At 39.3% G+C, this 21,361-nt stretch overlaps 3 protein-coding genes and 1 pseudogene across 3 annotated transcripts; 2 read left to right on the top strand and 2 right to left on the bottom strand.

Moving 5' to 3' along the window:
• The first annotated feature begins 749 nt into the window (after nucleotides 1-749).
• LOC135607051 (alpha-amylase isozyme 3C-like) lies at nucleotides 750-2,495 on the top strand. Its single transcript, XM_065098537.1, has 4 exons — nucleotides 750-869; nucleotides 944-1,076; nucleotides 1,170-1,975; nucleotides 2,052-2,495. Exons 1-4 carry the CDS (start codon nucleotides 786-788, stop codon nucleotides 2,301-2,303), a joined length of 1,275 nt encoding a protein of 424 aa, XP_064954609.1. The 5' UTR covers nucleotides 750-785; the 3' UTR covers nucleotides 2,304-2,495.
• Nucleotides 2,496-8,043: 5,548 nt separating this feature from the next.
• On the bottom strand, nucleotides 8,044-9,251 carry LOC135606421 (uncharacterized). Its single transcript, XM_065097445.1, has 2 exons — nucleotides 8,561-9,251; nucleotides 8,044-8,486 (listed from the first exon to the last, which is right to left on the bottom strand). Exons 1-2 carry the CDS (start codon nucleotides 9,188-9,190, stop codon nucleotides 8,121-8,123), a joined length of 996 nt encoding a protein of 331 aa, XP_064953517.1. The 5' UTR covers nucleotides 9,191-9,251; the 3' UTR covers nucleotides 8,044-8,120.
• A 712-nt stretch (nucleotides 9,252-9,963) lies between these two features.
• LOC103977548 (gamma-glutamylcyclotransferase 2-3) lies at nucleotides 9,964-15,547 on the top strand. Its single transcript, XM_009393095.3, has 8 exons — nucleotides 9,964-10,178; nucleotides 10,292-10,368; nucleotides 12,988-13,041; nucleotides 14,619-14,675; nucleotides 14,755-14,795; nucleotides 14,872-14,943; nucleotides 15,021-15,100; nucleotides 15,165-15,547. The coding sequence occupies exons 1-8, from the start codon at nucleotides 10,070-10,072 to the stop codon at nucleotides 15,236-15,238; spliced, it is 564 nt and encodes a 187-aa protein (XP_009391370.1). The 5' UTR covers nucleotides 9,964-10,069; the 3' UTR covers nucleotides 15,239-15,547.
• A 2,770-nt stretch (nucleotides 15,548-18,317) lies between these two features.
• On the bottom strand, nucleotides 18,318-20,081 carry LOC135606420 (alpha-amylase isozyme 3C-like; annotated as a pseudogene).
• Between the last annotated feature and the right edge of the window lie 1,280 nt (nucleotides 20,082-21,361).

The raw sequence follows: 21,361 nt of genomic DNA, 5'->3' as shown, positions 1-21,361 counted from the left end.
TCAATTATCACACATTATTTTCTAGCTGATAGGGAAAGTACTAACACTACCAATTATCACATACAATTTATGATGATTCAATCGATACTATGTTGGGCATGGTAAGTCAAAAATGATGGAGAACAGACACTGACATGACAGGAAGAGCATAAATGCCTCTTGAAATGTGCGTTTTTGCTTCGCTTGCTGGATTAAGCTTGTCTTTTGCCGTTCGGTTGGTCAAGTAAGGGGCATGATTCATACGATTAAGTGGTAAGGTGGTATGGCGCTGTGTCCGTAGGGAGTCATTGAAGCTTCGCAATGAAATGATATGGGTTCAGAGGGATGCAAATTTCTTCATCATCTTTGAACCGCTTGCGTGTTTTGGACGGCCATGTCTCTCGTCACAGTCTTATATTGGACGGAAAAGAAAAGGACCACAAGGTAATAACTCCTTCTGTGAGAATGAGCCTGAAGCTTCCCTCTCCACTAGTCTTCGACTGCCACGATAATAGGGATGTGAGCCGTTTCTACAGTTGGATGTGGCCATCAAACGTGCCCGAGACGCTGCAGTAATCAAAAGGCTTATCTACTTGTGAGAGTTGGCAACGGACTTCGCCCTATCTTCTTCCAATCACCGGTGACCCCACGCAGGTTATGGGCCACAACAACGCTTATCTACTTCCCCTCATGCCTTACTTGCCCTGCCACTTCCAGCTATATATACGTGCCCTTAGCCCTCACACTTCTCCCATCCCCATCCCGTTCCATCCTTTGCTCCTTCGACGGAAGAAAGCAAGGAAGAGATGAGGATCTATTTTGGTCCTTCGATGTTTCTGCTTCTGTTTCTTGTCGTTCCGAACTTGGCTCAGTCCCAGATACTCTTCCAGGTAGAGATAAACAGATCCATTTGTTGCCTTTATCCTTGATCGCGTTTACAGTAAGAGAAACGAATACGTTGCAGGGCTTCAACTGGGAGTCGTGGAGGCAGCAAGGCGGCTGGTATAACTTCTTGAAAGACAAAGTCTCTGATATAGCCAACGCTGGAGTCACCCACGTCTGGCTGCCTCCGCCCTCGCACTCTGTCGGCGTTCAAGGTCGTCCCGTGATTCGTATTTGCCGTCTTGATCACTCTCACATGTTGACCGAGTCGGCCTTGGTCTAAACTCTTCTGAGACTTCTCCTCTCAGGTTACATGCCGGGCCGGCTCTACGACTTGGGTGCTTCCAAGTATGGGAATCAGGATGAGTTGAAGGCGCTGATCGGCGCTTTCCACGACAAGGGAGTCAAATGCGTGGCCGACATCGTCATCAACCATCGTTGCGCAGACAAGCAAGACGGGAGAGGCATATATTGCATCTTCGAAGGCGGAACCGATGATGCCCGCCTCGACTGGGGTCCACACATGATCTGTAGGGACGACACACAGTACTCCGACGGCACCGGAAACCTCGACACCGGCGAGGGCTTCGCTGCGGCTCCCGACATCGACCACCTCAACACGCAGGTCCAGCGTGAGCTCACGGACTGGCTGAACTGGCTCAAGACTGACATCGGCTTCGACGGGTGGAGGCTCGACTTTGCCAAGGGTTACTCCTCGAGCATCGCCAAGATCTACGTCGAACAGACGCAGCCAAACTTCGTGGTGGCTGAGATCTGGAGTTCATTAGCTTACGGAAACGATGGGAAGCCAGCATACGATCAGAACGGCAACCGTCAAGAGCTGGTTAATTGGGTTCAGCAGGTCGGAGGCCCAGCGACGGCCTTTGATTTCACCACAAAGGGAATACTACAAGCTGCCGTGGAAGGTGAACTTTGGAGGATGCGTGATCCCCAGGGGAAGGCGCCCGGCTTGATGGGGTGGTGGCCGGAGAAGGCTGTCACCTTCGTCGACAACCACGATACCGGTTCGACGCAAAGGTTGTGGCCTTTTCCTTCTGATAAGGTCATGGAAGGCTACGCTTATATCCTCACGCATCCGGGCGTGCCTTCCATCGTAAGTATGCTTCTGCACAACATTCGATTCAAATAGTATCACAGCATGACGATTATATATATGTTCGTGTTTGCAGTTCTACGACCACATGTTCGACTGGGGATTGAAGGCGGCGATAACTCAGTTGGCTGAGATCAGAACACGAAATGGAATTCATTCGGGTAGCGCCCTCAACATTCTGGCGTCTGATGCTGACCTCTACATGGCAATGATCGATGGGAAGATACTGACAAAGCTAGGCTCGAGATACGACGTGGGGAATCTCGTTCCTTCCAACTTCCACGTCGTTGCCTCTGGCAATAACTACTGCGTGTGGGAGAAGAGATGAAGACGACGATGATGAATCATGGAAGAGAATTTTCGCTTCTCTTTCGTTCACGTTTCTCATCTGTGTTGTAAGACCTCGGTATGAATGAGGTCATGAAGCTTTTCCCTACTTGGCCGTGAGGCAGGCAGAATAAGTGATTCCTGGTAAGGACTATCGTAATCTATTCGACCAATAAAAGGCAAATTAATGATCCGTATGGATCGATCCAAGTGAAATAATCGAGTTCCATGGTGCTAATCTCCAAATATGTTATGGTAATTATCATGAGATACGTAAAATGGGGACAGTGTTCACTGTGAAGTTTAGCTAACCCATATATCGACGCTTCAAACAAGGAAAAGATCAAAAGAAAATAAACGAAGAGGGATGTGTTTTGCATGTGGAGAAGTAGAAACTCATTCCATGTCAGTCTCAAGATCAAAATAGTTATTCTAATATTCTTCAAGTAGTAACTCAACAAATGCTATAAGGGTTGTTGAGAACGTTGAACATATGCCCAATTTTTGATAATTATATCCATCACACTATAATTAAGTACTCCGAGGGATTTGTTTTAATTAAATTGGGGAATAAGAGATATTTTTCACAAGCCATCTTTTAGTTAAATTGTCGGAGTTCATTAAATGATGTCTAATATTTTGAGATTTTTCATTCTCAGCAAATCTTTATCAAGAAAAAAGTTGATTTTATTTTATGCTCATCTTGTCTGTGGGTCCTACTCTCATACATCCACTAGCAAGTCGGTTACAAAATGCGGGAAGAAACGAAGAGGTGATCTTTTTTTTGGAACAAACGGACACGTGTCAGGCATACGTTTTCCTTCTTTACTGTCGCGAACACCGAACAGCGGAGTTGATCGATTCCGAAGCTGGTGTTTGGAAACTCAACGGTCAATGCGCACAAAAATATGCCATACGGTAAGATTCGTGCCATCGGAATCAACGGATTGGATTAAATTTATGATCTCCTTCTCTCTCGCTCACATATCGTTTGGCTTCCTCTCGCCACAGAGGAAGCGGGCGGAACCGAGCGAGGGGCGCGGTCGAGTCCTCCTTCACCTATCATCATCGCCTTCGACACCTCGAAACCAACGACAAGAGAAGGCGTTCGCCATGTGTGGAATCCTCGCGGTGCTCGGCTGCGCCGATACCTCGCTCGCAAAGAGGGTAAAAGGTTGTCTTTGACACGTTTCGTAGCAATCGGACGCAGGATTTGGTCCTGTTTGTTTGTAGTGCGATCGATTGTGTATTGCTTACCGAATCCAATATGCATTTATCATTTCCATGTCAGATTTTGCACAATTTTTCTTACATTTATGACGAGTGACATATATACTATCTTGCGTTATTGCTAACATGTAAATATCCACTTTCTTGATAAAAGTTCCACAGTAGTCTTGATATAGAGTTTCTTTAATCCATATTTTGGATGTGTTTGGATGTGTTTCTTTAATCCACAGTAGCATTGGGAGAGTTGCGAAAGATGGGTTTGGATGTGTATGGCAGGCGGTCGACTGCTAATAACTTGATCATAAGCGCCAACGTTAGGTGCCGTCCATGTCAATGGGGGTGGAGGACTTGGTCATGGTCATGACCATGGTAGCAATGATAATAGAAGTGCTTGTTATGGTGATATTTATGGAGGAGGTAATACTGAATTGGTTGTGGCAGGTGCGACTATAATGGCTTGTTGTCAATGGTGATAGTGGTGAGTGCAGGTCATGGTAATAGTGGATGGAGCATGTGATAGTCACATTAACGATGATGGTGGTGATAAAAACAATAAACACAAGTCATGGTAATAGTATAATAGATGATGATAATAAAAAGGAAAATGCAGCGAAGATGCCAAGCCTCTTGAATGCTTTTGATGTTATTCAGACTCGTATACGTAACGTTGTCTAGGTATCTCCGAGGTGAAAATGATTAACTCCTAATATATCACCTACATGATAACCAAGGTCGAGAGAGGTTTCTCATCTCAATCTCTTTAATGTTCAATTTAGTAACTCGAGGTGCATGAGTACGAGTGCGAATAATCCTTTCTTTATTTAAGCTAAAGCGAGTTTTTATGCTTAATCATAAAGGGTAATGAACCTTACGATTATCTTTTTTATCATAAAAAAATTTACGATTATCTTTTTTATCATAAAAAAATTTACGATTGTCTTTTTTATGATAAATGATATGAAGAAAGTTTGTGATTGTCTTTCTTATTATAAATGATAAAAAAAAAATCATAAAGGGTAAGGAACCTTATGATTGTCTTTTTTATCATAAAAAATTTATGATTTTTTTTATCATAAATGATACGAAAAAAGCTTGTGATTGTCTTTCTTGTTATAAATGATAAAAAAGAAGTCTGATTTTCTCCTTTCTCTTTTAAGTATAATGTAGCTATGATGTATTGGATGATTAATCGATAATATATCTCCTATTAGATATCATATTCATTTCATTGTTAGGTAATTAAAATAAGTGCTGACCAATGTTTCAAACATTTTTAACTGAAAAGTATATAACAAGAGTCTAGCATTACCATTTAATATTAGATTGTGAGGTGGAAATTATTAGGTGAAATTTCAAGGACGTTGACCAAAATTCTGCAATTTGATACGAAATCTCACGTCAAATGGGAACACTCCACATGATGTTGAGAGTACAAAAATTACTTTTGAGCTTAGCTAAAAATCCCACTGTTTCATATAATACACATTTATGCAAATCATATCGTGAAATGAAAGGCCAAATAAACACAACTGAATATCTTATATACAAACTTGGAGTGGAAGATCACATAAATCAAACAAGAAATGATTTTGCTTGATTGATCCCCTTCACCACAAACATATATGTCTATTTAGGTCGATAGAAGAGGGTGTAATTAGAAGCAAAGAGAATTGACTGACATATAACGTGTGCTTTGGTGTTCTAGTATTTAAAATGAAACTATAGATTTAAGTCAAATCATCCAAGCCAAGTCATATTATACATATAAGTAAATCGCTCAGTATATATATATATATATATATATATATATATATATATATATATATATATATATATATATATATATATATATATATGTTTACCTATTTGGTTTACCTCTATGCCGGGTGACGTTGTCAAGGTGACGTCGCAGAATTAAAAAAAAAATTACGACGTCATCTCGAGCAAAGTCGCAGATTAAAAAAAAATTATGATGTTGCCCGAGAAGAGAAGGAAAAAAAAATATCTCCACCCCACGATGCTAATGCGTCTTCTCCTGCACGGATGAGAAGTCACCAATAGATGAGGAGGAGAGCGGCAATCTCCAGGTTCTCCATTTTTTCCCTATTTCTTTCTTCCCCTTTTCCCTCTTCTTTCTTCTCCCTCGGTCATCGTCGACGATAAAGTCTCAATCGACGACGATAACACCTCAATCGATGGTACCGCTCAGTAGTTGGCAATCCTTGTATTGGTTTCCTAATGGACCGATATGTACCGCTCGATATGGACAGTATCATTCGGTATTGCAAACTTTGGTGCCAACAATGATAGGGGCAGTGGTAGCATTTATCAATGTGGTGATATAGTGATGGCAACAACCATAATGTAAATGCCAGTAATGGTGATGACCACGAGGCTTGCTACATGAGAAGCTTTAAAAAAATCTAAAAACTAACTTTTGTTTTCTTTGTACACCCAACCCTACACAAGATTTAAAAAATGGTAAAGCATGTGTTTCAAAATATAATTTATTGTAAGCAAACACATCCTTTGATATCAATACTAGACTAATTACCATAGAGAAAATTCAACCTCATAGTAGTGACTCGTGCAAGAAGGAATTAATATGTGTCGGACACAAAACTGTTATAATATCAAGTTGTTAAAACTATATTTGATATAATGTCTAACTCAATCTAATAAGAAGAGCTTGATGGAATGTATATTTTACCAAAAATAAAAATTCATATCTAATGCAAATTAAATATAAAGATAAATATTGTAGAATACTACCTCTAGGGCAATCCTATGATCTCTTCACCAGAAACTTTGTATGCAACTCCCCACTAGAAGCATAAGAAACAAAAGAAACCATTAAGCAAAATACAACAATAAAAGGATATCAGAATAAAAAATACAAACACAAAAACAAACATATGTTTTTGTAAGTACAAGAAAACATATCAATTGTTTACATATCTCTTGTTATATATCAATTGTATGTATATCAACAATATATTTTGTACATCACATGTAATAACATCTGTTAGTTATCTAACATGTTTATTTGTGAGCATTTATCATTCATCAAAATGGAGATTATTATTACAATAACCAAGCCGTAAATTTCAACTATTTGAGGTCGGTTACATAGATATTTTATCATCATTGAGATTTATAAAAAGTCATATTTAATTAATTTTAAGACATTTAAATCTTTATTTATAATTTTCAGTAAAATCGTTTTAGATATTCGTCTATCTTTTCTTATATCACTAACATTAATTATTTCACCTCTTTTAACTACTACATCTAGAGGTCTCCTAAGCACATGTTCATACCATCTTAAATGATTTTCTCCCATCTTATTCTCAATCGAGGCATTACCTAATTGTTCACGAATAAAAATATTTCTTTTCTAATATTTCATAGTAACTCCACACATTCATCTCAATATTCTCATCTCGACAACACAAACTTTTTATATATGTTGTTTCTTAATTTCCCAGTACTCATATTCATAAAGTATTATTGGTTTCACAACTACTTTATAAAATTTTTCTTTTAATCTCAAAGGTATTCGATGATCATACAGGACTCTTGATGCCCCTTGTCGTTTTAACCATAATGTTGTTATTCAATGAATAGTGTCTTCATCAATCTCTCAATATCTTTATAGTTCAAATTTATACTCAATTTCACTTAGGCTCTCACCAACTAGGATAATATCATCAGTAAATAACATTTACTTGGGAGGTCTATTATGTAAATGACTAGTAAATTCATCCATTATCAATGTGAAAAGGTAGGAACTTAATGAGAATCCTTCATGTAATTCTATATTAATATGAAATTTATTAGACACACTTTCTATAGTTCTAATACTAGTAGTTATATTATTATACATATCTTTAATAATATCAATATAATTAGTGAAAACTCACCATAATAAATCTCTAAGAATCATATCACGGGATTTTTATAAGTCAATAAAGCCCAATGTTCATCGTATCGTAGCATATCATTCGATACGAGTAGTACATACCGGTCCGACAAGGGATCGATACGGGCAATATATCAACATGTCCCCTGTGTACCATGTGTTGATACACTCAGTACAAGTTGGTATGGCTCTATATGTATTGTACTGATAACTAATCGATACATCGATAAAGACTAGTAAAGCGAATCATGATAAAGCCCAAATACAAATATTTCTTTCTCTCTCTATATTTTTTTTATTAATTATTTTAATAAATAAATAATTTTTTATGTTTGATCTTTCGAGCATAAAATTAAATTGATTTTTAAAGATATTTATTTTAAGTCTTATCATATTTTCGATAAATCTTTACCAAAATTTTATAATATAGCTCATGATTTTAATTTCTCCGTAAGCATATTGTTATTATAAAAAAAAAAGGGTTCTGATGTCACATATGTTACTACCAAGTCTATCACAGAAAGGCAATGAATATAAGCATTTCATAACGGAAAAAAACTATCTATGGTACTCCAAAGAAATAGATGGATTGCAGGGAAACATGATTCCATTTAATATCACAATGAAACCATCTTTTTTCTAAAGCTAACAACAGAACCAAAGATTTCACACTAAAATAGATTTACAAAGATGAGAAACGATATTTTTTCTTACAACACAGATGAGAAACGTTAACGAAAGAGAAGCGAAAAGTCTCTTCCATGATTCTTCATCGTCGTCTTCATCTCTTCTCCCACACGCAGTAGTCATTGCCAGAGGCAACGACGTGGAAGTTGGAAGGAACGAGATTCCCCACATGTGATAGTGATCACGACGGCAAATAGGAATCACGGAACGACCTTGAACGCCGACGGAGTGCGAGGGCGTAGGCAGCCAGACGTGGGTGACTCCAGCGTTGGCTATATCAGAGACTTTGTCTTTCAAGAAGTTATACCAGCCGCCTTGCTGCCTCCACGACTCCCAGTTGAAGCCCTGCAACGTATTCGTTTCTCTTACTGTAAACGCGATCAAGGATAAAGGCAACAAATGGATCTGTTTATCTCTACCTGGAAGAGTATCTGGGACTGAGCCAAGTTCGGAACGACAAGAAACAGAAGCAGAAACATCGAAGGACCAAAATAGATCCTCATGTCTTCCTTGCTTTCTTCGGTCGAAGGACCAAATCGCTTGAGCTTGTAGCCGACCTGATCGGTGGTGAGGTGGGGGCCGACGGAGCTCTTGATGGAGGCGAAGAAGGCAGCCATGGTGGGCTGCTTGGGAAGGGCGTCGGTGCGGGAGCGGAAGGCGAGGGCGCCCTTGAGGAGCTCGACCTCATCGTGCTCCGACCAAACCTTCTTCTGCCGGATTTCGGGGGAGCTCTTGCCGCCGAACTCGCGGGGCTTCCGCTTCCGCTCGCTACGCCTCGACGTGGCGGCAGGTGAGGCGGCCGCGTGGGATTCCGGGAGGGGTTTCGAGGCAGGAGGAGTCTGGGGGGCCGAGCGGCCACCGGGGCCGCCGTTGGTGGAGGGAGGGTCCTCCGTGGTTGGCAGTCGGGAGTCGGCCGCAGCCGCGGAGGAGTGAGAAGAAGAGGAGGAAGAAGAAGCTTTGTTCGCGGAATGTGAAGCGAGGCGTTTGGATCGCATGCTTTCAGGGGGATTTGGGATAAGAGTCAGACAGAGGGGAGGAGACAACGGCATAAAGAAGTCGTCTTCTACATCTCATCTGCTCGAGGAGAGAGATGGGGAATGGGACGGTCAATTTGCCCCCAAAACACGAGAATATTCTTCATAGGGAGATTTCTGGGCTTTCTATTTCGAATTTTAGATCCGCTTCAGTAATTGGGCGATTATGGGCCGGATCGGCCTAAACTAAGCACATAATGTTTGGGCCGGGCCTCGACTGGCCTCACAAATCTATCCGAAGACTGCACTCGGTATCATTATATACTATTTCTGCTTTTACAAATCCATTCATACGATGTCTAGAAATAGCATATCTACCCTTAAAATTTTCATTGTCCACCAAAACATTATTTTGAGTTAAAACTATATAAAATATTCCTAATAGACTTTACAACATAGTAAGTTTTTAAAGTACATAATCAATAGATTAAATATAGGGATGCATATGCAAGTTTTTTAGCTTGGGAGGACAAATATGATATTGTTACATTTCCTAGAGGGTCGATATGTAAAAGCGTATATATTAAAGATTTTTTTAAAAAAATCTTATTTACAAACGCCAATCGTTTAACTCCATCTCTCGAAACAAACGCGGAAAAGCTACAGCCAACCAGCTTCGACCACGAAGGCACTGATTGCCTGTGTCGTCTCAGTCAGGGGACGCGTATATTTCTCGTACGAGACTGTGGGTCCCGTGAAATAAATGTGACGAGAGCCGGCCGCCTCTCAGAAGGGCCAAATGTTCCATGTTGTGATGATACAGGCGATCACCGCCCCGAACTTAGTGACTGACGCAAGAGTAACAGAACACGATCACTTGGTCGTCTCTCCCCTCTCCGTCCCCAGAACTCGTATAGGGAGGGAGAAGACGAGGAGTGGGAGGGAGATCGCAAGATGGTGCTGTGGGTGTTCGGGTATGGGTCTCTGATATGGAAGGCGGGGTTCCGCTACGACGAGAGGCGCGTCGGATTTATTAAGGGATTCCGTAGGGTCTTCTACCAAGGCAAGCCACCTTCCTCCCTTCCTACCCTTTAAGAAGAGTGCAAAACGTTGGTTTTTAATGGTTTGTTGCTTTTGGTGTCTGAATCATTTGATCTATTGGGTGGAATGGAATAGGTAGCACAGACCACAGAGGGACTCCCGATTTCCCCGGAAGAACCGTCACTTTGGAACCCCTTCGCGGAGCAATCTGTGTACTCTCTCTCTCTCTCTCTCTCTCTCTCTCTCTCTCTCTCTCTCTCTCTCTCTCTCTATTCCCTTTACTGTCACGATTAATGATTTGTGTGTGATTGTTTGGACTGTTAATTACGGCGACAGAGAGAATTTTTCGTTTGCTGGATCTGCTGAGTTGGATACTCCTTTTTTTGAGGGAAGAAACTTCTATCCATGACTTTTTCGCACTGACAGCTGTGTCTGCTCAGTCGTTCTTTGATTAGAGGGCAAAAAAGCTTTTATACATGATTAGGTCTGTCAGGCGTTAATCGTGTGTGTTGCAACAAATTGTGAACGCCCACCGTGGGGTTCGAAACCACGAACACAAGATTCAGAGCTTTGTGCTATAACTGGAATTAATTTTTTTTAATTAAAATGCCGTATATTTAAAAAAAATTGTTGGCTCTTTGTAGAAGTTTCATACTGTCAAACTTGATGCATGTTGTAGTTCTGCAGCTATTGCAGACTGTTTCTCAAGATATTGGGCTGTCGGACCTCTATTATCTAAGGAGAAATAAATGACAGTTTATCTCTGGAATTGTTTCATTGGCTTGTAAGAATATGAAAGAAGAATAATAAAGCTTTCTTGCCAAAATTGTTTCAATAGGATAAGTAGATGACTGTTAACTCTTGGCATACATATTGGAGCAAACTCTTATAAGCATAGTTCAGCTTGTAGTTTGGAAAACCTTTGTGCTAAGCTTTTATAATTTCATTTCTCTCATACTTTTGTTTTCTATCAAATTATAGAATCTTCACCTTTGAAGTTTCACTATATGAATATATGGTCTATGTAAATCTATATTAGTGTGAAATATTTGGTGCTGTTGTTAGCTTTAGAAAGAAAATGGTTTCATTGTGATATTAAATGGAATCTATTTCTTTAGAGCACCATAGATAGTTCTTTCGTGATGAAATGCTTATAATCATTGCCTTGTTGTCATAGATTTGGTGGTAACATATGTGACATTATAAACCTTTTTTTTCTACAATAACAATATGCTTACAGAGAAACTAAAATCATGAGCCATATTATAAAATTTTGGTAAAGAGTTATCGAAAATATGATAAAGCTTAAAACAAATATCTCTAAAAATCAATTTAATTTTATGCTTGAAAGATCAAACATAGAAACTATTTATTTATTAATATAATTAATGAAAAAGTATAGAGAGAAAAAGAAATATATGTATATGGGCTTTATCATGGTTCGCCTTACTAGTCTGTACCGATATATCGACCTTTTATCAGTAAACTATATATCGAGCCATATCGACCTGTATCGAGTGTACCAACACATGGTACCTAGAGACATATTGATATACTGCCCGTATCGATCCCCCATCATACCGGTATGTATTGCTCGTACCAAATGTTATGCTATGGTACGATGAACATTGGGCTTTATTGACTTAGAGAAAGCTTGTGATAGGGTTCTTAGAGATTTATTGAGATGAGTTTTAGAAAATAAAGATATATTCACTAATTATGTTGATATTATTAAAGATATGCATGATAATGTAGCTACTAGTATTAGAACTATAGGGAGTGTGTCTAGTGAATTTCTTATTAGTATAGGATTACATTAAGGATTCTCATTAAGTCCCTACCTTTTCACATTGATAATGGACCTCCCCAGTGTATGTTATTTACATAATAGACCTTCCCAGTGTATGTTATTTGCTGATGATATTATCCTAGTTGATGAGAGCCTAAGTGGAATTGATTATAAGCTTGAGCTATGAAGATATTATTCATTGAATAATAACATGATGGTTAAAACGACAAGGGGCATCAAGATTCTTGTGTGATCATCAAATACCTTTGAGATTAAAAGAAAAAATTTATAACATAGTTGTGAAACTAATAATACTGTATGAATCTGAGTGCTGGGCACTTAAGAAACAACATATATAAAAAGTTTGTATTGTCGAGATGAGAATATTGAGATGACTGTGTGGAGTTACTAGGAAAGATTAAAAAAGAAATACTTTTATTCGTGAACAATTAGGTAATGCTTCGATTGAGGATAAGATGAGAGAAAATCGTTTAAGATGGTATGAACATGTGTTTAAGAGACCTATGAATGTAGTACTTAGAAGAGGTAAAATGATTAATGTTAGTGATACGAGGAAAGATAGAGGAATATCTAGAAAGACTTTAATAGAAGTTATAAATAAAGATTTAAGTATGTTGAAGTTAACTAAATATATGACTTTTTACAAATCTCAATGGCGATAAAAGATCCATGTGCACGACCCTAAATAGTTGGGATTTACGATTTTGATGTTGTTATTGTTGTAATAACAATATGCATTTTGATGAATAATAAAAGCTCACAAATAAACATGTTAGATAACTAACATATGTTGTTACATGTGTTGTGCAAAATATATTGTTGATATACATACAGTTAGATCACACTGTAGGCATTAGTGTATGAAGAAGCAGATATATAAAAAGAGATGCATAAACAATTGATATGCTTTCTTGTACTTACAAAAACAGATGTTTGTTTTTGTGTTTGCATTTTTTTCATTCTGATATCCTTTTATTGTTGTATTTTGCTTAATGGTTTCTTTTGTTCCATATGCTTCTAGTGGGGAGTTGCATACAAAGTTTCTGGTGAAGAAGATCAGAGGATTGCCCTAGAGGTAGTATTCTACCATATTTATCTTTATATTTAATTTGCATTGGATATGAATTTTCATTTTTGGTAAAATACACATTCCATCAGCTTGGGCTCTTCTTATTAGATTGTGTTAGACATTATATCAAATGTAGTTTTAACAACTACAGTTAGACATTATAACAGTTTTGTGTCCGAGTGTAACCACACAGATTACTTTCTTCTTGCATGAGTCACCATTATGAGGTTGAATTTTCTCTATGGTAATTAGTCTAGTATTGATATCAAAGGATGTGTTTGCTTACAATAAATTATATTTTGAAATACATGCTTCACCATTTTTTTAATCGTGTAGGGTTTCGTGTACAAAGAAAACAAAAGTTAGTTTTTGGATTTTTTTAAAGCTTCTCATGTAGTAAGCCTTGTGGTCATCACCATTACTGGCATTTACATTATGGTTGTTGTCATCACTATATCACCACCATGATAAATGCTACCACTGACCCTGTCATTGTTGTCACTACAGCTATGTCGCCACTAAGTTTCGACTGAAGCCACTAAATGAATCCTTTTAGTTGTTTCTTTATTGACCTTTTTCTTCTTTCATTAATTTTTCATAAATTTAACAATACCACTTTTCGTTATACTTTGCTAATCCTTCAACCAACTAAACCTATCAAAAAAAATTTAATCCTTTAAGTTATTATATTCTGTGTTGATTCTTTTACTTCCTAGCCGTTTATCTTTGATTTTTTTTATATTTATAGTTTGAAACAAAATGATGTTTTTTCTTATATATCTGTCTATTTTATTTCATTACTTTTATAGAAATTTATGTCTTGCTTCAACTGGTGATGCACTCTTTTGTGCCTCTTGTCTCAAAGCATTCAAGAGGCTTGGCATCTTCGCTGCATTTTCCTTTTTATCATCACCTATTATACTATTACCATGACTTCTGTTTATTGTTTTTGTCACCACCATCATCGTTAATGTGACTATCACATGCTCCATCCACTATTACCATGACCGGCACTAACTAAGAGTCACCACTATCACCATTGACAACAAGCCATTATAGTCGCACCTGCCACAACCAATTCAGTATTACCTCCTCCTTAAATATCACCATAACAAGCACTTCTATTATCATTGCTACCATGGTCATGACCATGACCAAGTCCTCCGCCACCATCATCTATATTCTATCATCACCATTATCACTATTACTGATAACATGGATGAAAAAGATCTGTTTTCCAAAAGTGAACATGGCCCAAACAATTTATTTGGGTTTTTATCCATTTATGCATATCTGTTTTACATACAATTTTGTGTTTTATATTGGAGCCTCTGAGTACCAGAATGATAATGACAATCCAACTAGTTTGCAAGATAAACATCCAGTAATCAGTATCTCAGGTTGCATTTAAATTTTTTTAATTGCACTCAACGATCTAATCTTTCAAATACCTCTTTATTTGTCTCTGTTTCAATTGTAAAGTAAGCACAATTTACTGTTTCTTTAACTTTAGTTTGTCGGATTATATGTTTTCTTTTGGTGGGAGACTGCTGTTTTTTCACATTTTCTTGTCTGCATTGCAGCATCTAGAAATAAGGGAAAAGCAATATGACATGAAGGTTTATCTTGAATTCTACACTGTAAGTAGGACGTACTTTGCCAGCTTCTTTGCTTTCAATTTATGTTGTCTATCAAAAGTGTGCCTATATCTGATTTCAGGACCCGGCTTCTTCTACTCCAGCTATCAATCATGTAATGGTGTAAGTGGCAGGCTAATAAAGTTATATTCTAAAATGTTCTTTTCTGAAACACACTCTGATTCCTATAACTAATTAGATACATAGGTTCAGCGGACAAGAAGGCCAACCAGAATTATTTGGGACCAGCATCACTGGATGAAATGGCCAGGTATGGTGGCCATTTCATTTGTCTACCATGTCTCGAATACGTGTGTCTGGTAGTTGATGTATGTACATATTTTACAGACAAATTGCCGAGGCTGAAGGTCCATCTGGACCCAACAGGGATTACCTTTTCCAACTTGATGATGCGCTAAAACAAATCGGTAAGTTCATTCCTCTTGCCTTCATTTATTTACTTTTAATAATTCTATTTTCCAACTTGTGCAGGATGTGATGACACCCATGTTAGGGATCTTTCTAATGCAGTTAGAAGAATTCTCTCGACAAAAGCAGCAGCATAATTTGAAAAAGGGACAGAACAGCATAGTTTCTGACTAAAGTTGAGCAAAATTCAACATTATAATCTGCTCTGGATCTTGGTTTTCGATACATAGTAGCTTTCTTTGCTGGTATCACAATCTACTGAGCTAAGTGTTCATGAGAAAACTGCCTTTCCCATTTCTTTTAATTGTTCAGATGGTTATTACACGGTATATGATTTATTCATCCAAGCGAATGCATAACTTGATTAGGGTGCAATTGATATGTATCGACAGTATAAAATTTGGACCGTTACTTGACTCAATAAATGATTCCTCTTAAGCAAACTATATTACTTGGGGAATATATTGTTGTCCAGGCATCAGACGTGAAGAATATCTTGCTTATTTCAGTTGCATTAAATTCTTTGATTCTAAATGAGTAGTGCATAATATTTTTACACCTGGAACTCTAGACAGGTATTGTATTGGATGAGTTCCACTTAATGCTGGAATTCTTATGCCTTTTTTCTCCTTTTAAGATGGAGTAATTTCAAACTGGAAAATAAACATTACAAGAGAAAAAAAAAACTAATTTCTTATTTACATCTCCTTTCACAAACTTTTAAGGAGTAATTTTTTTTATTATGTTTTTGGTGGGAATAATTCCTAACCATTTGCATGTTTGAATACAGTATATCTCAAACACTTCACAAAAGAACCATAAAAAAAAAAAATCATCAATCAAGACTTAGTGTTGAAACGATCTTGTCACACTTTCTAGGCTAGTTTTATAAGAAACATAAGAAAATCATCATGAAGGAACATCTCAAAGGTCCATCTCTCAATAAGCTGGACTAGAGATCAACAATCAATTTAGTAGATAATCCAACCATAATAACTCCACTTCATTATGTCCCTCGGACAAACTCGAGTTACTTGCTTGTCACCATCGGTATGTTCCTAAACCTCACCCATCAGGTATAGACGCTTACGGGTATATTGCAGGCTATCGCTCCACTCCTAACTCAGCTAACCCAATAAGCAATGCTACCATCTTAGCCACAATCGACACCTCAACTTCCACTGACATCGGCACCCATCAGAATACCCTTGATTGGTGTAATGCTAACATCTCAGGATTGCTCAAGTTCTATAGAATTACTAATCGAAAGAGCGCTCTGCTCCCCAATGGTAGAGTTCAATGCATCATTGCACCACCGTCTAAATCTGAGACCCAATTAGTGGATTCAATAGATGACTCCCTAGGGGTCTAGCTAAGGCAGATGGACCAACACCTAAACAAAATGCGACGGGAGTTCCAATAGTCCAAGGGAGAGAATTCGGTCAATCTCACCTAGGGTTGGTCTCCATTCACCCAAAACATCCAAGAGAAACTAATCTCAACCAACTTCTACCTCCCATTGTTAGAAGCCTTTAACAGAAGTACCGACCAGGTTGAACACACAATTGCCTTTCGCCCCCAGATATCTCTCTATGGCGCATTGGACACTCTAATATGTCTCACATTTCTAAGGATGCTGAGAGGCCCAGTGAGGAAGTAATACACTTATCTAAAGCTGCTCTCGGTCGACTCCTTCGTTCGGCTCGTAAAGGAATTCGAACTCCATCGAGAATGTACGCTTGAGGCCATCAGTTGTAATGTTTCTCGAACTCAGGCAATGGAAGGAAGAGACACTATCTGACTTTATCGCTCGGTTCACTAACGAGATCTAAGGCGTCCAAGAAGCTCATCTATCATTTGTGATTCAAATCTTTATAATGGGGCTTAGGCCCTCTAGACTATTTTTGGTTTTTGGTGGAGAGGCTATTGGCGATCATACCCGAGGTGCTAGTCATATGTACCCCGTAAACCAATCGCGTGAGTGATAGCACGTGTGACTTGACACACAGTCCTTTTGCTTATTATTATTATTTGACATTTTATCACTTTATATTATATATTACTTGAATATATTATAATATCTATGGATATGTGCAATGAGAATCGGATCATGATGTGATCACGATAATGAGACCGATTCGTCTTTAAACATAGATTCTAAATAATCCCGATCATAAATTACTCAAGAGGAACATCGAGATAACCGAACAGACTGGTGTGCTATATACCCATCCATATGATGGATGCAGTTGATCTTATAACTGCTCGTGTGGGGACACTAGAGATATAGTACACGTGATCATTGGAGAATGAGTTCATTGATTAATCCGCTTACGGAATGATTAATGGTTGATGATTTCTTATTGTTAGATAGCGATTTCGTAGTCTCGGTGATATATCTGATTCTTTAATATATAAAAACATGTTTCGAATAAGGGAAAGCTATTTTTTTTTAAACTACTCGAACTCATATTTGGGAACCTTGGATTACTAACATGAGCGTCATAGTGATCAGGTCAAAAAAACCTCTCTCGATCTCGCATATACGTCTGTAGCGAATGAATCAACCATTTTAAGTATCATCCATTGGAGACTAAGAGGGGTAGAAGATCACAATCTTAATAGCAAATGGTTGAACTTAGATAAGCATTGAAGTTCTTATATTTTATTATATTTTGTTCAACGATCACTTAAATCATATGATTTGTTTCATCTAGATCATTTTCGTATCATACAATGTTATTCAAATGATCACATGCCATAATAAGTTTTTCGATATGATTTATGATATTGATGAAATATTTCTGTTTTTTTTCTATCATTGATTTAAAGTAACTTTGGAATATTTATGCGAAAGGTTTGATCAAATTTAGGATATATTAATAAGATCGCAAGCATATGATTTTGATTAATGGATCATTTTATGAGTCATTTAGGTGTTTTGGGTTTCGATAGTCATTTTATGATTAAGCATAAGACAGCACCTATGCAAGCTAGTATGATAGCATTTAACTAATGAACTCTGACAATTTCACTAAAAGATGGCTTATGAAAAATATCTCTTATTCCACAATTTAATTTAAAAAAAATCCCTCGGAGTGCTTAATTATAGTGTGATGGATATAATTTTCATGGATCTAATTTTACGTATCTCATGATAATTACCATAACATATTTGGAGATTAGCACCATGGAACTCGATTATTTCACTTGGATCGATCCATACGGATCATTAATTTGCCTTTTATTGGTCGAATAGATTACGACAGTCCTTACCAGGAATCACTTATTCTGCTGCCTCACGGCCAAGAAGGGAAAAGCTTCATGACCTCATTCATACCGAGGTCTTACGATACAGATGAGAAACGTGAACGAAAGAGAAGCGAAAATTCTCTTCCATGATTCATCATCGTCGTCTTCATCTCTTCTCCCACACGCAGTAGTCATTGCCAGAGGCAACGACGTGGAAGTTGGAAGGAACGAGATTCCCCACGTCGTATCTCGAGCCTAGCTTTGTCAGTATCTTCCCATCGATCATTGCCATGTAGAGGTCAGCATCAGACGCCAGAATGTTGAGGGCGCTACCCGAATGAATTCCATTTCGTGTTCTGATCTCAGCCAACTGAGTTATCGCCGCCTTCAATCCCCAGTCGAACATGTGGTCGTAGAACTGCAAACACGAACATAAATATAATCGTCATGCTGTGATACTATTTGAATGGAATGTTGTGCAGAAGCATACTTACGATGGAAGGGACGCCCGGATGCGTGAGGATATAAGCGTAGCCTTCCATGACCTTATCAGAAGGAAAAGGCCACAACCTTTGCGTCGAACCGGTATCGTGGTTGTCGACGAAGGTGACAGCCTTCTCCGGCCACCACCCCATCAAGCCGGGCGCCTTCCCCTGGGGATCACGCATCCTCCACAGTTCACCTTCCACGGCAGCTTGTAGTATTCCCTTTGTGGTGAAATCAAAGGCCGTCGCTGGGCCTCCGACCTGCTGAACCCAATTAACCAGCTCTTGACGGTTGCCGTTCTGATCGTATGCTGGCTTCCCATCGTTTCCGTAAGCTAATGAACCCCAGATCTCAGCCACCACGAAGTTTGGCTGCGTCTGTTCGACGTAGATCTTGGCGACGCTCGAGGAGTAACCCTTGGCAAAGTCGAGTCTCCACCCGTCGAAGCCGATGTCAGTCTTGAGCTAGTTCAGCCAGTCCGTGAGCTCACGCTGGACCTGCGTGTTGAGGTGGTCGATGTCGGGAGCCGCCGCGAAGCCCTCGCCGGAGTCGAGGTTGCCGGTGCCGTCGGAGTACTGTGTGTCGTCCCTACAGATCATGTGTGGACCCCAGTCGAGGCGGGCATCATCGGTTCCGCCTTCGAAGATGCACCATATGCCTCTCCCGTCTTGCTTGTCTGCGCAACGATGGTTGATGACGATGTCGGCCACGCATTTAACTCCCTTGTCGTGGAAAGCGCCGATCAGCGCCTTCAACTCATCCTGATTCCCATACTTGGAAGCACCCAAGTCGTAGAGGCGGCCCGGCATGTAACCTGAGAGGAGAAATCTCGTAATAGTTTAGACCGAGTCCGACTCGGTCAACATGTGAGAGTGATCACGACGGCAAATACGAATCATGGGACGACCTTGAACGCCGACAGAGTGCGAGGGCGGAGGCAGCCAGACGTGGGTGACTCCAGCGTTGGCTATATCAGAGACTTTGTCTTTCAAGAAGTTATACCAGCCGCCTTGCTGCCTCCACGACTCCCAGTTGAAGCCCTGCAACGTATTCGTTTCTCTTACTGTAAACGCGATCGAGGATAAAGGCAACAAATGGATCTGTTTATCTCTACCTGGAAGAGTATCTGCGACCGAGCCAAGTTCGGAACGACAAGAAACAGAAGCAGAAACATCGAAGGACCAAAATAGATCCTCATCTCTTCCTTGCTTTCTTCCGTCGAAGGAGCAAAGGATGGAACGGGATGGGGATGGGAGAAGTGTGAGGGCTAAGGGCACGTATATATAGCTGGAAGTGGCAGGGCAAGTAAGGCATGAGGGGAAGTAGATAAGCGTTGTTGTGGCCCATAACCTGCGAGGGGTCACCGGTGATTGGAAGAAGATAGGGCGAAGTCCGTTGCTGCAGCGTCTCGGGCACGTATGATGACCATATCCAACTGTAGAACGGCTCACATCCCTATTATCGTGACAGTCGAAGACTAGTGGAGAAGGAAGCTTCACATTCACTCTCACAGATGGAGTTATTATCTTCTGGTCCTTCTCTACTAGTGGAGAAGGAAGCTTCACATTCACACTCACAGATGATGAAGCAATTTGCATTTGCTACATAGTAGAGATTGTGTTAGAAAAGCTGCAACCACTAAACATAGAATCATTAATATCATTTATAGTAATAAAAATCAAACCACCCCGTATTCTTTTTTTCACAATTGATTTTAAACCATCAATATTACGACATATTTCGATTAATGGATATTTAAATTTTCTCCTCAGGATCTTTAGATTTATGGCTCTAAATTATATCATTAATAAGGGTTGATACAACATATTTTAGTTCTCAAGACACGTCAAGTCAGAATTCGTACTAAGACATTGCTCGGTCTCGGGAACCCTGAGACGACGCCACCCCCAAGACACACTAAGTCAGAATCCGTATTAAGGCACTGCTCGATCTCGAGAGCCTCGAGACGACGCCGCCCCAAGACATGCCAAGTCAGAATCCGTACTAAGGCACTGCTCGGTATGTCCACCACACCAACCTGCGTACGACCGACCCACATATAGCATATTGGATTCGGTAAGCAATACACAATCGATCGGACTACAAACAAACAGGACCAAATCCTGCGTCCGATGGCTGCGAAACGTGTCAAAGACAACCTTTTACCCTCTCCGCGAGCGAGGTATCGGCGCAGCCGAGCACTGCGAGGATTCCACACATGGCGAATGCCTTCTCTTGTAAGCTAGAGGTCTATTGGTTACTACCTTCTGTTATTCTCTCCCCTTCTCGGTAGCAGATTTGGGGTAGCGATTCGAGAAACGTCATTGTAGCCCTATTGTGTGGATCACCGTTAGAGAAGAGGACGCTTGACCTCCTTCATCCTCTCTTACAGATCTGTAGTGATTCAAAGATATACGATCTCTTTTAGTAATACAACAATCTCACTCGTGATTTTAAGTTTTGTGAGTTTTGCGCATTACTCTTCATACGACGATGAATATTTTTTTAAGAAATTTAAGATT

The sequence above is a fragment of the Musa acuminata genome, chromosome BXJ2-3, assembly GCF_036884655.1.
Source record: "Musa acuminata AAA Group cultivar baxijiao chromosome BXJ2-3, Cavendish_Baxijiao_AAA, whole genome shotgun sequence".
NCBI lineage: Eukaryota > Viridiplantae > Streptophyta > Magnoliopsida > Zingiberales > Musaceae > Musa > Musa acuminata.
Note: the sequence above shows the minus strand (reverse complement) of the source record. Positions and strands in the feature narration are given on the sequence as shown.

What these genes read in the sequence shown, in the direction of transcription:
- LOC135607051 (XM_065098537.1), top strand. Translation starts at nt 786, where the DNA reads ATGAGGATCTATTTTGGTCCTTCGATGTTTCTGCTTCTGTTTCTTGTC. An exon ending in AGTCCCAGATACTCTTCCAG is followed by an intron (nt 870 to 943) that starts GTAGAGATAAAC and finishes AATACGTTGCAG; the next exon opens with GGCTTCAACTGGGAGTCGTG. An exon ending in ATCCGGGCGTGCCTTCCATC is followed by an intron (nt 1,976 to 2,051) that starts GTAAGTATGCTT and finishes TCGTGTTTGCAG; the next exon opens with TTCTACGACCACATGTTCGA.
- LOC103977548 (XM_009393095.3), top strand. Translation starts at nt 10,070, where the DNA reads ATGGTGCTGTGGGTGTTCGGGTATGGGTCTCTGATATGGAAGGCGGGG. An exon ending in ATCAGAGGATTGCCCTAGAG is followed by an intron (nt 13,042 to 14,618) that starts GTAGTATTCTAC and finishes TCTGCATTGCAG; the next exon opens with CATCTAGAAATAAGGGAAAA. An exon ending in GCTATCAATCATGTAATGGT is followed by an intron (nt 14,796 to 14,871) that starts GTAAGTGGCAGG and finishes ATAACTAATTAG; the next exon opens with ATACATAGGTTCAGCGGACA.
- LOC135606421 (XM_065097445.1), bottom strand. Translation starts at nt 9,190, where the DNA reads ATGCCGTTGTCTCCTCCCCTCTGTCTGACTCTTATCCCAAATCCCCCT. An exon ending in AGTCCCAGATACTCTTCCAG is followed by an intron (nt 8,487 to 8,560) that starts GTAGAGATAAAC and finishes AATACGTTGCAG; the next exon opens with GGCTTCAACTGGGAGTCGTG.